We start from the raw sequence: 16,319 nt of genomic DNA, 5'->3' as shown, positions 1-16,319 counted from the left end.
GATTGGCTGGTCATTTTTTTATAGTTTTGCTCCATTAAAAGACGTCAGTTGCTTATTTTGGCTGATTGGGAATGTGTAGTTTAGGAAAAACCAATATATTGATTCTTAGTTGCCAAAAAACTGAAGGCACTCTTTTCTCAAAAATGTTTTGGAGGGACTCACTTCACTTTGAGAACCTCCAGCGTGATAAAATATGTAGGTAATCTAGTTTGGCAAAACTGATGGAACAATACAACCCCCCCCCCAATAGTGGGTCGGTCATATGATGCCATGAATCGGGTTTTTGGACTACTTATTTTGCGTGTAATCATAGCCTGATGTTTTCCAAAAAGGGAGTGTCAGTACTGTTTGTAGAGCTCTAGCTTTTGGATCAAACGCATTGAAAAAGACCTTGGCCGAAAGGAAAGTGGTTAATGTTCATTAGCTGGGTCTTAAACCATGACGAGTCTTCATGGTTGATTTGAATGGCCTTGAATGAGCGATCAATCAGCAGATCTCCAAATGGAAGTTTGTTCCATTTTTTTGTACGGTCCGAAATCTCTTGCGGTTACAGAAGAGCTAAACAAACACGGGCAAAAGGAAGCGAGATTCAATTTAATGCATAAACATTTTGGGCGGCCTAATGATCCCAGGTGAAGATGGAGGAAGATGGAGAGAACGAAAAGTGAACTTGTTCCTACTCGATGAAGGAGTCGGCCACGTTTTATTTCTGGTTTCTTTTCCCAAATCCACACGTCAACACTCTGAACAATCTTCCATTGCCTTCTCTTTCAGAATCGCCTGCTTCTGCCTCTACGCCATCATTTTTGTCTTGGGAATGGTGGGAAACCTTCTGTTTTGCTATATTGTCATTTCGTCCAGATGTAAGTTGCCACTTTTTCCCACATATGATCATAAGCCACGGTGTAGTTGCCCCCTTGAGATCCATTGTAAGAATAATGTGTAAAACATGGATTCACTAAGCACTAATTGAAAATGTGCTTAAGGTCAAATGTACCTAGTTTCACTGTTATTTTCCACAATTGAGCATTGAATTAACCAAAAACATCCTTTGAATGTATCGTTTGGGTTTTTGAGCTTGACAAAATTCAGAATAAAATCAAAATTTCAAGATGGACCATGTGGCCGCTTCTATTTTTCTCGTGACACACTTTGTTGTCTGATTTGATCAATACATAAGCTCAGTCCTTCGTCCATTGTAAGCGGCTATTATCAATGGTTTTGACGTCTCAAAAGCTCGAAAGGAACCATTGTCAGTGTCAAATTAAGCTCAATGCCTTTACTCTTCCACCACATTCAAAATGGATCCTCCTTAGCGAATGAGTTGGCGATGCAGAAAGTCGACTCCTTTGAGGCTCTTTTCCAACAAAAAAGATGGGCGAAGGAAACCAAGGCAACTTAATTGCACAACGCTCTAGATACAACACCGCATGATGTAGCGGTGGACATTTCCTTCCTGCCTGATCAGGTGAACCAAAAAGCCAGTGCCATAAGTTAGATCAACTTCTGCTTATGACATCAGACAAAGTCTAACCCCCTAGAATCAGTGTGGAGGATAAGCTTGAGGCAGGATTTTCCAAACCGTGTATTTTTGAGCCATGACTTGAGTTTCTTAAGAGCACTCACTGATCAGGGATCAACCAAGGACTTCTACAGATGTGGACTGCAAACGGAGGCAAAAATTTCGTATCTCCAAAACCGTTCACTTTATTCCAATTACGCACTTTATAAGACCACATGATCTTGTTGAATAGATGAACTTGGCCAATCTTGAGTCCATAACTATGCTTAGGAAACTCAGGAGATATGTTTAAAGTGATGTGGTAAAACCTACATATAATTCAAATTTTCAGCCTGCTCTTGGTCACCTACATAAGCTTTTGACAATATAACTTTGAAAGGAATCACTCTACAAGTAAATGACAAAAAATGACCCGTCCCTATTTGAGGAGATCTACATTCCTTATGTTATTACTTTTATTCGAAAAGTGGCTCAGAGTTGCTATGCCCATGAGCAGGCCGATTTGGTGGGAAGCTCGTTCACAGTCCATATTTTTAGATGTTCGTGGATCAACGTACTTGGACGGACCAAAGACCAATGGATATTCACGAAACCTCCTCATCTTTGGGAGGTCACTTTGCTTTACAGCGCGCGGGTTACGGGACAAGTTAGTTTTTCTTTAAAATTAGAAGCAAACCATTAGGTACAGTGGGTCTCGTTTACGTATGATACAATCATATGAGTAAAGCATACAAGTTATGAACATGACGATTATTGTTGTGAACCAAGGCACCTTTGGAAATCTGAGAGATAAAAGTGATCCATTTGCTCCTAGGATAAAGGTGCCATTAGATTTGAAAAAAAAATGATGTAAAATCATGCTCCACAATAGTGAATTCATAATGTTTTCTTTGAGTTATAACATTGAGCCCTTTAGGAACATGGTCCCCAAACTCCAATAAGAAAAAGGCCATGGTTTTCACCTTGCAGGTTTGCCAAACCTTGTTCATTTTTGATAATCATAAAATAAAGGCGTGTCATTTCTCTGACATGTTCTCAAACAGACTTTTTCGAATTAGAAATATGCCATTAGCTTGATGTTGGCAAATCCCGATGACCCATATTTGTTTCGGAAACACATCATTGAGGTGAAAGTCAAGTTGCGGGGAGAAGCAATATATCAGGATATGAGGGGGATGTGTCAGGGACACATACATCTAACTTGTCAAAGTTTGTCACATCAAGTCTGAAAACTTTTGCCTTACAGCCATGAAAAACATCACATATCACCTTCTTGTGAATCTCTCCGTGTCAGATTTGCTCATCACTTGTCTCTGTGGGCCGCTTCAAGTCTCAAACACCTTGGTCTTGGGTAAGCTTCAAACCAATTTCCATCTCTTCTTCTCTTCCATTCTATTGATTTTTATGAACCAAGTCTTGCAAGAATGTATGAGCAACAAAAACATGTTTTTTTTTGTCTTGGAACAAACAATGAAGAAAAAATACCACTGTAAGGATTAAAAAAACGGAGCCAAACTTTAAATTGAGATTGATGTTACAAAATGTCGTGTTTTGTACTTTATCATACAGTTTTTAATGCTCAAACAGCTCCGTAAATCTTAAAAGATTAAGCTCAGGCAGTTGTAGAAATGTGCAATATATTTCATGAACCCAAAATGTGAATAGTGACATCAAACTTTAGTTTGTTGAAAAAAACCTGTCAATTTTGGTCAAAAATCTGACAAAAAATGAAGCCTTGTGTTAAATATTCATAAACTTAGCAGATTATTGGTACCATTAATTTTTGGGATGAGTTAAAGGAACGAAATGATTAGAATATTCTGAATTCCATGAAACTTTGTTGTTTTTGTGGCTTCCTTGGAATTTCCAGCCCTTGAAAATGAAGTGATAACTCGCTCAATCTTGAGCCTGTGCTCTACAAGTGTAATTTATTATGCATCAGACTATATGTTTTTTTTTGTCTCTGTGGCTCACTTGGACGGAATAAGAAGTGCAACGAATGCATTTTTCCCCCGTGCAAGAATTTATCACAGTTGTCAAAGAAAGAGCTTACCATTTGTTTGAAGGGTTTAAGTCAAACTTCTAGCGTTTCTTTGGCATTTCCCGAAAGAAGAATATGCAGTAATTTGATCAGGTTCACGCCTCCCCGTTCTTTGTTTTACTTTGAGCGAAGGTGCTCTCCAAGTTTTTCAGACAACCCATTCTTCTATTCCCTGAATGTACTCCAAGGGAGCTTACTCGCTATTTGCGAGAGATGAATGGCCATGAAGCCAAAGTCGAGGTTTTGTTTACATAGGAATTCTTTCGGACATCACGTTGGCCCCAAAAAGGATGACGTCATTCTTGTCATGAAGAGATTAATGGGCTCTTCAGGCATTGATATCCACACAATCGCAAAATCTAGGGGGGCTGTTCAGGACATAGAACACTTGCTCAAAGTTAGCCATTGCCTCGAGAAATTTGATTTAATTTGATGTCATATCGCGAGAAACTAACGAATTGCCACTAGTGATAGACCGAAACCCGAAACTCAAGCTGGTTGTCAAAATTGATGATTGGTGTTGGAGAGGCGAGTCCTTTGATTTTTGACCTTTTTGTCGGACTCGAGTCAAAAAAAGACTCATCGGGTTTTTATGAAGCTAAACAAGGCAAATAAAAGCATTATTCAACGGCTGGTTTCTTTAAAGGGCAATTCATGATGAAGAAAAGCCAGTTTTCTGACGAAATGTATAGGGAAAAAATGATGCTTTCGACGAGTCCGGACTCGAGTTCGGCCAATTTGTCCAAAATCGTGTGAAAGACTCGAGTTCGGACTCGATCCAACACTAATGATTGGCTTTGTGACACGCTAATAAATAGTGTGATGACAAAACAGCAAATAATCATTAGAAATGATTTTGTTGCATTTTTAGTGCTTGCCCTTTTTCAAGTTCGGTAGACATAAGCGGAACTGGAAGCTTTTGGTCCAGCACTTATTAAAAGCCACGAACGCTTGGATCTTGAAATCTTTGATTATTGGGTTTCTAGCCAACTGATAATAATCATTTTGCCTCGTTCTTTTGCAGGATATTGGCCTTTTGGATGGTTTATGTGTATATGCTTTAGCTACTTTCAAGGGATTTCTATACTCGTCAGCTCTTTCTCTCTCGTTGTTATCAGTTTTGAAAGGTGAGTGGAATCACACTACAGGGTGCATCAAAAAAGTGGAACATTCACTCGGATCTTCAGAATCTCCGTACTGATACATACTAAACTGAAGAAAAAAAAATGCACAAAAATTATTTTGCCACCCTTGTAAAGAAATGAGCCTTTTTCAAACGGCATGATTTGTTGACACATAATGATATAACTTAAACCTGTGCTTTTAGGTACATGTCCATTCTTCATCCTCTGAAGCCTGTCATCCCAAGGGCTGGCTCACTCTATGTCATTGTGGGAGTCTGGCTAGTGTCTTTGGCGGCCTCCATCCCTCTGATCATTCAAACCAAGCACGTTGAAATTGAGATGGGAGTCTGGGTTTGTTCTGCCGGTGAGTAAACTCCAACCAGGAGGTCTGAGAGACGAATGGACATTAGTATTTGTTCTGTGAACCACAGGTTTTCTATTTTTTATATCAAAGGTTGCTAGTTTTTATTGTTATGGTTTTCCGAGAGAAAATAAACGAGTTGAGTAAAAAGACGCCAGTGAAGAAGAAGTATCTCGCTCATAAATTATGGTCCTTCGAGCCGGATATGAACCAGCGACCTATGGATATAAATAATAGAAAACCTCTGGTTCACAGAACAAGTATTGTTCATTTTGTAGACGTTAAATCCCGTAGCAGGATTGATGTTAGACGAAGACAAGGTTCTGACCAAAATGCCCAATAAACCTTATATTCAAAGGCTGGCCAGATCCACCAAGTCTACACTAATTTGTATGTGTATTAGATATCATATTAGACTTTTGAGTTTTTTTTTCGAAAAATACAAAGCCGAAAAAACGAAAAGAAAAAGCGAAACGAAAATTGGATCAAAGTAGGGAAAAGTGTCTTTGGCTACTGGGGGTTCGGCGGGTTGAGTCTCGCCTGGCCAGAGAAGCCAGCCATCAACAACGTCCTTATACTCTTTTTCGATGGGCAGCGTCATGTCTGTATCAGTTTAATTCTCCATGGGTGGGCGTGGATAGCGTCTAAAAGTTTCCATGAGAAAGGTCGGCGAGGAGAATCAAACTGGGGAACTCTCATATCGAAGAAATCTTCGCTAACCACTGCACCACGGCTTCTCCCATTTAAGGGTGACTTTCAAAGGCGAGATTCGAACCCACGTCATTTGGGGAACTATGCCACCCTCTATTGGGTACAATAGATTACTCAACTATCATAGATCCTAAACTTGAAAGCGTATAAAGTCTGGATTCTTTCCGAGCATACTAAGCTTGGGCACTGAAAATTACTTTTAGGAGACAAAGGGCAAATCTTGTTTGGCTTGTAAGGGCTTTAATAGCACAACCATACATGAATTAATGTTCACATGTCAGTCTTTCTGCGTTTAAATCCTTTTTCTAATTTAAATCCTAATCTTTCGTATGAGATTGACTCATCATTAAGGTTCTAAAAATTATACATAAAAAGGACCTCAAGGTGCAAATACGAATGCAAGAAAACAAGCCCAGGATGCAAATAAGGATGCAAATAAACTTCAAAGATGATTCATATTGTTATGGTATACTAAGGTGTTTTAAGCCATTTGTTAATGTGGACACAAATATTCTTATAACAGTATGCTCTGATTCCAGTGGATCAGCATCTGAACAGTGATCCAAGACTCAATTTCCATACAATCATAGATGCTGTCAATACAACAGCTTTGAATTGTCCATCCCCCCCCCTCCCCCAAGTAATCAAAGGCCAGTACGGACACTTCAAGTTTGTAAGGCTGGTGTCAGGGTGTCAGGGAAAGGTACTGGGATCACAGCATGGAAGGAAAATTCGAGTCTCCCCCGGGGATCACCAGTTTATATACCCAAGGAAACCTACTTGTAATTGTTAGAAATCGACTTCACCCAAAGCCATGTTTATGGGGCTTTGTTTGATAAAATATCCTCATGCAACATTTCCAGTATGTTGTACAATCGTTTGTGTCCAAGGAAAAAGAGGGAGATAAAACCCTGAATTATCAAGTTCAGAGATAAATCAGGGGTGCCAATTTCTCATCAAAATAGTGAAAATACAATTTTTTGGCCCCAACAAAATCAGCCAAAAGAAGCCAAAACTGCATAAAAATGTGAAAAAAACGGACCAAAGATGCAAGTAAAGGTTCAGGATGTAAATAAATATTAAATAATAATATAAATGCATGTTTTTAGGAGAAAGATTTTCGAAAAATATTTTTTTGAAAAACGAAGTCTATATCATATGCATTGAAAGCTAAGTAAGATATTCAGGCTTTTTGTTTTTAATTTTGAAGTGTTGGGGATTCCATCCCTAGGAATGGTTAGGAAGTCCGCTATACTTCAATCACGTATTTGGGACCACAGATGACTTTTTTTTCGCGGTCTTCCTTACTGCTACTGGGATTGGTATCCCAGCAGTTCAAAACGAGAAATTTATTCATTTTACTCAACTTTTATTTATGTGTACACGGTGGTTATATTTACTGGTTAAGTGTTTGCTCAAATGCCAAGACATCAAGATATGTTTTGCTTTGTTAAAGAAGCAAAAGGAACAACTTTTGTGCAATACACATGTTTAAAAGTAGCTAGGATAAGTGTGTTAAATCACTTAGAGTACATTAAAATGCATCATTGTCTAAAACGCAGTCAATCAGTATCAAGCATACTCTTAGTTATGTATTGACGTCAAATTTCATGAACTTCTATTTAGAACATGCTTAGTTATTACAACTTAAAAGTTGCTATTTACGCCGTGAAAGATCAAAAAATGGCCTAATTATGCTTCCAGTTATTTCCAAGAAATATCATTAACTTTTTCAATGACACGACAAGAAATATTTTTTCTCCATTTTCTTTAAGATTTCTTTCGAAGCTAAAAGTAAAAGTAGCAAAAAATGATGCTTAAAACTTACAAAAGATGTAAAATTGTCTTTCATTTTGCTTAAGTGCCAAAAACTACACGATCCTATCATGTTCCCAAAATATTTGAACGATACACGTGACAGTTTAATTTTCAAAATTGTCACTTTTTGCAATAATTAACTTGTACGTACTAGGGGGGTTTTTATTCAACGTTAATAGAATTTTGTCAAAGATCAAGATTAAGCTTGATTAAAGTCGCGATTGACAAGTATGGCATCAAAATTGCGAATTATTTTAGTTAAGTAAGTTTTAAGTTATGTTCCAAACTATGTTCGGGTTTTTCTACCTGCTTCAGAAACGTGAAATATTTCCATTTATAATTTAGGCATAGAAAAGGCTTTGTATATCTCTTGGCAATTGATTTAAAATATAACCGGAGCAATTTGTAGTCAAATTTGATGCAAATGCAATCTTTGAAAACGAGATATCTTATCGCTTGCTTCATGGATTTGAATAAAATTCTAGTTGGAAACGCAACTAAGGTTACTCCCCACATCTATTGATTACGTCTTTAAAAATGTTATCTCATTGTAGGTTTTAAGGGGATTAATGTTCTAATATTGGCTAGAATCCAAGATGATTTTCTTACAAAAGTTGTTCCATTTGTTTCAATAACAACGAAATTGTTAATAGAAGGCTTGGCATTTGCAAAAAAAACTTTATCAGTATCGCGGGTACCACCGTATAGATTACTTGATCCACCAACGAATTAGGGTTGGCTGATCTAGCTAACCCTTGAATATAAGGTTGATCAGGGAATTTTGGTCAAAAACTTGTCCAAGTCTGACTTAAATCCTGCTACAGGATCAAGTATGAAACATAAAAAAGTCAATAAAAAGTGATTGAAAGTTTGATCGTGTTTCTGGATTGGCGAGGATATTAAACATTGTCTTTATGTTATGGAAGTTTCCATTTTTTGCTTTGCCTTACTCATAAACTGTTCCAACAACCAATCTGAGCTGGCCTATTGCAATTTAGTGCACTTATTAGCCAAATATACATAGCCTCTGTTATATGAGCATGTCCTCTGTTTTGATGACCTTTGGTCCCATTACAAAAGGACCCCGGCTAGTTGTTGACCCTTTTGTGCTTTCCCTTTAGATGTGGATCTGTTCTTTCATATCTCAAGTGTGCTCTTCACCATCATCCAATATTTCCTGCCTGTGGTCCTGATGACCTATTTCTACTCAATGGTCGCCAAAACAATTTGGTCACGACGAGACATTTGTGAACTCATGGACGGAACCTCGCACAAGGCCGAGAAGGAACTACAAATGCTCAAATCTAAACGAAAGGTACGCTTTGAGAACCAAAATTACTTTGGCTTTGTCGAAAGATCCAATCCCAAAAAAAAAATGCAAAATGTGTGACCAGTGATTGTTCATGAACTCGACAAAGTACCAGTTCAATTTAATTACATTGCACTAAAGCATGATTCATGAATTATGAAAATGCATTTAGAATTAAAAAAAAAGAGCTACAATATAGAACTTAGTAACTAAATTCTGTTTTGGTGCATGTCGAAAGAAAAATCATTGAGTTGAGCTTGAATATTTTTAACGATAATTGTAAACTCTTATTTGTGATAGAAAAACTCGAGTCAAACCTGGATTATATTGCCTTTTATCAGCAACACTTAAGGACGCAATATGCATAAAGAGTAATGGTAAGAGAAAAAAAAAACACATCCGCGTACCTTGAAAGATTCTGAAACGTGAGCACAAGGGATCCAAAACCATATAAATTGAGGGTTTTTTTACTTATGAAGAAAATCAAAGCTGCAATCAACCACAACCTTTCAAATTCCTATCCACTAAATCAACTGATCTCCAGAAGGGATCGCAGGTTATCCTTTTAGTGCCTTGATGTGGCGTTTCAGAAAACTATCACTCCGTTAGGTCCTACTCAAAGTGTTCTATCTGAATATATCCAAACCAATCTCCTTAACAGCACTTTAATTCGGCTATTATGTTTTTTAATAGCAAAAGCTTGGCCCCCATAATTGTCGTGAGTTGATTTAGTACACCAGTTATCGGTTGGTTTGGTTGTCGGGCTGAGGAGAGTGTAAACAACTCGTTAGCATATTCATATTTCATGTTTCATCCTCCCAGGCCCTCTGATAGGCCTCTGATAGGCACCTATCTTGTTTTGATTGACACGCGCCCACGTGAATGTGTGCTTTACCATATCAGATTGAGTTTCATCCGATCGTGTCTCCGGAAAACGAGCGAGCAAATGAGATGGACAGTAATGAAAGGATAAGCTTTTTTTTTTGTTCCAGATGATTAAAATGTTGATTGTGGTGGTGGCTTGCTACACGATATGTTGGATCCCCTTCAATATCTTTTGGGTAAGATATTTGTTGGTTTCAAATCAAAATAGTTTCAACATTACGCGACAACAAAGTGTACTCTCCGCTCGTCAGAGGGCACTTCTAAAGGTCAAATCTACTTTGGCCTATAAAATGATATGGCGTCCTTTACAAGAAGCTTGATTTCAACCTTTGGTTTGCTTCAGGTCCTGTTGCTGATTTGGCCCTCGTTGGAGCAATCCACGTGGTATCCCTACATATTTACCGCGGTCCATATCCTGGCAGTGTCTCACACGTGTATTAATCCTGTTATTTATTGTTGGATGAACCGACGAGTGCGATATGGATTCATGGACATTGTCGGTAAGTGAAGATATGTTGCTTATTGCCTCCTATTCCGATGACGCTGACATCATGTCTTTTCATGTATGAACTAATGGTGTGTTATCGCTTTGTTCCAGGAAACATTGGTATGAACAGACTTTGACAACCCGATTGATCTCTGTAGCATCACGTACATGATAGAAGTAGTTGGACGCATTTTCTAATTGTCAATTGTTGTAGTTAGGTTGATCCGTACACCCTCCAAGCACACCCGCCTACTTGTGTTTGTTGTCAGAACACTCGTCCATGAAAATGGTACAAATTGTGCACCGATTCCATTTCAGGAAAGCTGAAACTGGTTCGAGACTGCTTCCCGAAAATCGACTGGGATGGGACACATTTGACTCGAAATGCCCGACAAACTCAGTTCACAGTGGTTCGCAAACGCCGAACGGGAAATGTCAGTGGATTGAATTCACCCAATACCCTTCAACGAGGGGAAAGTGCGGACACCTTTTCTATCAGGTAACTTTGCTCTCAGACTTATTTTGGATCTCATTTCTTGACGAGGTTATGAAGAACGAACGGAAAGTTCCGAAGTACATTGCCATTCGTCGTTGATTTCAAAGATATTTTTAGGTTTGGTTTGGTTTGGTTTGGTTCTGTTTTTCACGGGCTTTTGTAACCCCCTGCAGTACTATTAAAAAAAAGGCTATGTTTTGCCAATTTTTGGCCGGTTGATCTTTGTATGACATTTGGTCTGCCAACTCAAATTTGAGTTGGCAGACCATTAATCATTATTTTTTGGCAAATGAACTCTAGATTTGATCAGTCTCTTTTCAATAATCAAGTATAATGGTCGGTCTGGCAAGGTTCAAAGCGAGTTGACAGTCCCTTTCCTTGATTCTTTGCTTTTTTTTAAGTTTGAACCACAAAATACAGGCTATCTCTGTACAATGATTTACACTTACATCTTGCGTCAACTGCAACTATATTTGTTAGGAACAAAATAAGACAGCATTGATTTTAAATGAGAATCTACAATTTGAATGATATCCACGAGCCACGCTAATTGATTGATTGAAAGGTGGTAGATTTTGATGACTAGAAATTCATCCGAAAATAATCGTTCTCGAAGCCCAAAATGATACCGTAAAGTCAATGAGAGGCCTAAACATCGTTAATCAAGCAAATGCAAAGTTTTGTGGTTTTACAAAAACGGTTCATGGAAACAATATTAGAACCAAGACAAAGAATCGAACATCATGACTTCACGGAACTTGAGCTATAAAACCGCGCAACCTCTACTTTAATAAAAAAGTTCTTCCTTTCATCTCTGTTTTTTTGCATTGTCTTGACACTGAAAAGTTTAAAACCATCTTTCTTCAGAAGTGGATATGGCAGGGGACAATTACACCATCAGAGTACTGTAAGCCTCACCACCTTGGGTCGAATGGACAGTCGAGCTTCTGGCCTTGGAAGCAGACTCGACGATATCCCAACGCACTCAAACTCGACCAACAACGGGCGTGGACGGCTTCTCCATAAGACCTCCACCGTTTCTTGCAATGGAGAAATGGCACAATTGCTAAGGTACCTTAGAGCATTTCTCTTTCAATGTGATCCGACCTATCTGTAATAGAACTCCTGGTTCCAGAGAGGAGCCTTTGCTTCATCGGGTCCAAAATGCCAAACTCCAGAGACAACAGAAGATCTCTACCATTTCTACCTCAACCAGCGTCACAAACGTTTCCGATGAAGGACCGGCCACTCCCATTTTAGGCAAGCCCCCAGAACCCAATTCCAAGTGGATTTTGGAGCGTTTTAACAATGCTGTTAGTTCTTATTCAGGCGGCAATGGAGGCACCACCACCGTTCAGACCTTTCATTTCCCGAGGCACCACAAGATCTCACGGGAAATGGTCCGTGCTGAATTGGCCGGGCTAAGTGAAGAAGCCAATGAGACTGACGACGAAACGCCCTCGCCCGTGAGTCAGCACGAAATGCGGGAATTCCGCAAAGTGGTCCGAAGGAAGCCCTTGACCAAAAGAGTGGAGGTGAGTGGTGATGGCATCAAGTCTTCGATCATTTCATCGCTAAGTGTGGTGTGTGAGGAAGTATTTATGGCATGAGGTATGCAAGCAAAATACAATCACATTGAGGGATAGATAGAAGGAACGTACCTATGTATAAAAACCTTGGAACACACGCACATTGGGTCGGAAAGATTCATTTAAAGAAAAATGCAACCTTGATTACAACATCACTTGAGGAAACATACATGGACGACGGTTTCCTGATCAAATGTAGTGGAATAATACAACAGAATATTTAGAACCCATTGACATCGATCTCCCAACAAGAAATTCTTGGTCAATCCCTCTATGCCAGTCAGAATCGCGATTCAAAATTGCAGAAAGGAGCCTGCTTCACTGCATGGAGTAATTCCTTCAAACTCTGACTTGTTTTCTGGAATTGAATTCTCTAGCCCTTAAATCTATGTTGAGCTTAGCGTGTGATACAACTATTTATTTCTGTTCCTTTATAATGCTTGCTTGCAAGCACAGCGCAATTGATGCACGACTTTGGCACAAATGCTTTGCCATGACGTAAGCTGAGTTTGGTCAAAGCACATACAATATTAAGAGTTTGTTTTGTAACCTAGCTTCCTTTAATCCATTTTTGGATTTTTGCCCATTTTGGTGTATTTTTAGTTTTTTTGCAAATTTTATTTGCATTATTTGGGCAACCCTGGCAATGACATATTCTACCTTTGCATTTTAATATGTAATAACCTTTATTGCGACTCTTGGCCACGATAGTTTGCAAAAATGATATACAAAAGTATACATATAAATACCGTAAATACGGCTTAAAACAAGAATAAAATAATGAATGGTCAGCAGGATAAAATAGTTGACTAGAGTGTGATATCTAGTGTTCTCGAACTTACGCACATGACATTTGTTTGCATCCTGGGCCCTTAATTGCAACTTTGTGCATCCTGAACCTTTATTTGCATAATTTGCATCTTTGGACCGTTTTCACATTTTTATGCATTTTGGGCTACTTTTGACTGATTTTTTTTTTTTGTATTTTCATTATCTTGATGAGAAATTGGCACCCTTGACGTAAGTCTGCACAAATCAGGATCCATCCTGCCATCTCTTTTCTAGGAAAAAACGATTTTACCGCATACTGGATATATTGAATATAAATATTTTTTCAAACAAACCCCATTAACAGCAACCCACGGAGCACTTTCAAAGAATGGCACTGGCTGAAGTCGATTTCAAATAATAACTGACAAGTCAAAGCTGTTGTTTTGACCACGCCAGTGTTTGTTATGAAAGTTTAGTCTTAGATTACTCTTTAGATGCTGATCGACTGAGATCAAAGCATACTTTTATTAGAATAAATGTGTCCACCTTAACCAATTGCTTTGAATACCTTAGTATGCCAAAACAATTTCAAGCATCTCTGAAGTTTAGTTGCATGCTGGGCTTATTTTTTTGCATCTGTATTTGCATCTTGAGGTCCCTTTTTTCGCATAATTTTGAGAACCTTAGCGGTGATATCACAGAAAAGGAAAATGACCAGAATTGTTCAATGCACATACATAGAAAAAGTGAAAAGCGGAATGACAGCCAATGCATGAACAGGAGGATAGAGGAATATCATGAAAATCTTGGTTATTGCAGTACCTAGAGTGGGTTGGTCAGATTCGAATCAGTTGTGAATAGATACAACTGACCAGTGAGGTGAAATCATACAAGTTCATGACGTGTTTATCAAAAGTATTCAAGCACCCTTTGAAGGTGAACCAATGGATAGTTGCTCCTAGTGAGTGTAAAGGAATCAACTTTTTCATGATTGCCGTCTTCTCAAGACCTGTATTATAAGCTTTAGATAGGGGAAGATCGGGCCAAAAAAAAGGACACAATCAGCAATGGATTCTACAAAGATAAGGCCAAAATCAACGATTTTGCCATGTTTGCACATTGGAACAAGGTCTACCGTGGCATCTGAGGTGACAATTGGATAGACTTCCAGTTAAATTGCGAAGACCATGCAATGTACCACGAATATCTGCGGGACAATGACCTAGATACATCGCCTGATATTTGATTTCAGGAGACCAGTGTGACGTTCTGTGTCATGTGAAAAGAGAGCAAAAGAGTATAGTGTAAAAAAAACTTAATCTCGAAAGTCGCTCTCTTATAATGAGTGTCTAAGAAAGGGTCTATTAATGAGTCATTGTACAAGTATGAAATTAAAGTGACTCAAAGGTAGGCACTGTTGAAGAGTGGAGCATTGTTGAGAACCAAGAAAATATGGGCAAACCAAACTTGGAGACTGAGGAAATGATTCACGTTTATGTGGAAACTAGAAATTCATTAAATTGCAAGATGAGATAGGGAATACTCTTGGGAGATGTGATGAAGTGCTCTGTGACCCGATGAAGAATCCTCTATGACAAGGAACGATAGCAATTTCCGCTTGGTGTACTAACTAGAGCTGAAAACGGTGCAAAATGGTCAATTTCCACGTTATGGTCACACTTCCACTTTTTTTAAAAATTTCCACATCCAACTGATCTATAGCTAATGCATATGACCTTCGACAATAAAAGGCAGACAAGGCTGATCTGTTTTCAATATATTTGCCATCCATGAAAAGAAGCCGTCATCCGAATTTTTGAGAGGCCACTTGAACTTTTGGGACTTCATAGTTTTTTGTTAAGAGATTAGATTACAATTCCAGGTCATTTATCCTTGAAAAGATGTGTTCATCTAGCATTTAATTTTTTATAAGGTGCTGCATTACTCATTAGCATACATATGATATACTTTTTAGCCGGAAAAACTTCTTTGGACTTACTTTTGTTGCCTTTGAAGCTCTTTCTTTTAAAATCTGCATTTCACTTGTTGAAAAGGGAGAAAAGGTTTTTGTGTGATACTGTGACCTGTTACTTTTGCTTTTTTTAGTTCCTCTTCTGCCTGTTTTAATCAGTAAAAAGTATGCTTGTGATATCCCCAAAAATATGCTCTGATATCATCTAGCAGCTGCCACTCAAAAGGATTTTTTGATTTCTGCCTTTTTCACTTATGGGTTTCTTTTTGATTTTATATTGTAATTCCCCATCTTATTGAAAATGATGCTATCTATGACTTTTCAAAAGAATGCAGTGACGTCAGGACGTCTTTCAAATTGCCATCCTGGGTTAGTTTGATAAAAAGTTCTGAGTTATCATGTCTATCACTAGAACGCGAAGAAAAGTTGCCTTTTTATCTGAAATAATGTTTTTAAAGTTGAGAAAACACGAAAAACAGGTTAAGAAAGCACAAAAAGTATAGGTTTAAAATAGCATAAAAAGTGGAAAAAAATGGTTTAAAACGTCGAAAAACGGTCAAAAAGTGAAAATTGGAAATTTGACAACAAAAAAAAAAAATCATTCGGCCCAAAATCCAAAAAGAAGTTTCAAATTTTTTCCCCAAGTTAATACCTCTTTTTCGTGGTCTAGTTATCCCAACAATGCTCCCCCAACTGAAATGGTTTGTTTCCCTTCCCATTTCCAGAGCATCTGTTCCGAGGAAGGCTTCCGGTTGCCCCGAAGCCAATCCGACGAGATATTCGAAACCTCCTTGTGCGTCAAACGAAGGGACATCCTGCCCAAGATCGAGCCCAACTCCAAAGAGATTTGAGTGTTCTTTGTCCCATTGTTCGATGTGTGATTCAACGACCACCACCAAGGCTTTGCATTTAAAACCCCGCTTCGTCCGTGAACAAGACAATTAACCGTTCATGAGCCATGTGGTTCCAAATAAATGTATTCCAAGTTAGCATTTCCCGCGCTATGTCATCATGGTTTATCATCAAACACTATTAGTATTGTTACTTTTACTAGGACTCAGGTAGACACGGCTTTCCTAATGCTAATTGTGACCCAGAAATCCAGGAATAAGAGTCGGAAGGCAACCAATGATATTTCATCGATCAAACAACTTTACACCAACCCCTGTCAGCCGCTCCCTCCTCTATTTATTCACACCAATACCCGAGATCGCCCTCACTCATATTCCAACC

At 38.5% G+C, this 16,319-nt stretch overlaps 1 protein-coding gene across 5 annotated transcripts in view; it reads left to right on the top strand.

The window, feature by feature from the left end:
* Positions 1-16,083, top strand: part of LOC131891709 (RYamide receptor-like) — a 45,353-nt gene extending 29,270 nt beyond the window's left edge. For 4 of the 5 annotated variants that reach the window (XM_059241336.1, XM_059241335.1, XM_059241334.1 and 1 more), the window contains 12 exons: positions 775-863; positions 2,769-2,873; positions 4,588-4,690; positions 4,891-5,051; positions 8,699-8,892; positions 9,879-9,947; positions 10,115-10,271; positions 10,577-10,757; positions 11,622-11,825; positions 11,890-12,014; positions 12,084-12,289; positions 15,812-16,083. In XM_059241336.1, the coding sequence (XP_059097319.1) occupies positions 775-863; positions 2,769-2,873; positions 4,588-4,690; positions 4,891-5,051; positions 8,699-8,892; positions 9,879-9,947; positions 10,115-10,271; positions 10,577-10,757; positions 11,622-11,825; positions 11,890-12,014; positions 12,084-12,289; positions 15,812-15,937 (1,720 nt within the window). In that variant the 3' untranslated portion in view covers positions 15,938-16,083. Of the gene's footprint in view, positions 1-774; positions 864-2,768; positions 2,874-4,587; positions 4,691-4,890; positions 5,052-8,698; positions 8,893-9,878; positions 9,948-10,114; positions 10,272-10,576; positions 10,758-11,621; positions 11,826-11,889; positions 12,015-12,083; positions 12,366-15,811 lie in introns of all 5 variants that reach the window. The other variant, XM_059241339.1, reaches the window with a different exon arrangement.
* Positions 16,084-16,319: the final 236 nt, after the last annotated feature.

This window comes from Tigriopus californicus, chromosome 12 (genome assembly GCF_007210705.1).
Source record: "Tigriopus californicus strain San Diego chromosome 12, Tcal_SD_v2.1, whole genome shotgun sequence".
NCBI classification, from domain to species: domain Eukaryota; kingdom Metazoa; phylum Arthropoda; class Copepoda; order Harpacticoida; family Harpacticidae; genus Tigriopus; species Tigriopus californicus.
The sequence above is the reverse complement of the archived record's forward strand: the minus strand, read 5'-3'. Positions and strand labels throughout refer to the sequence as shown.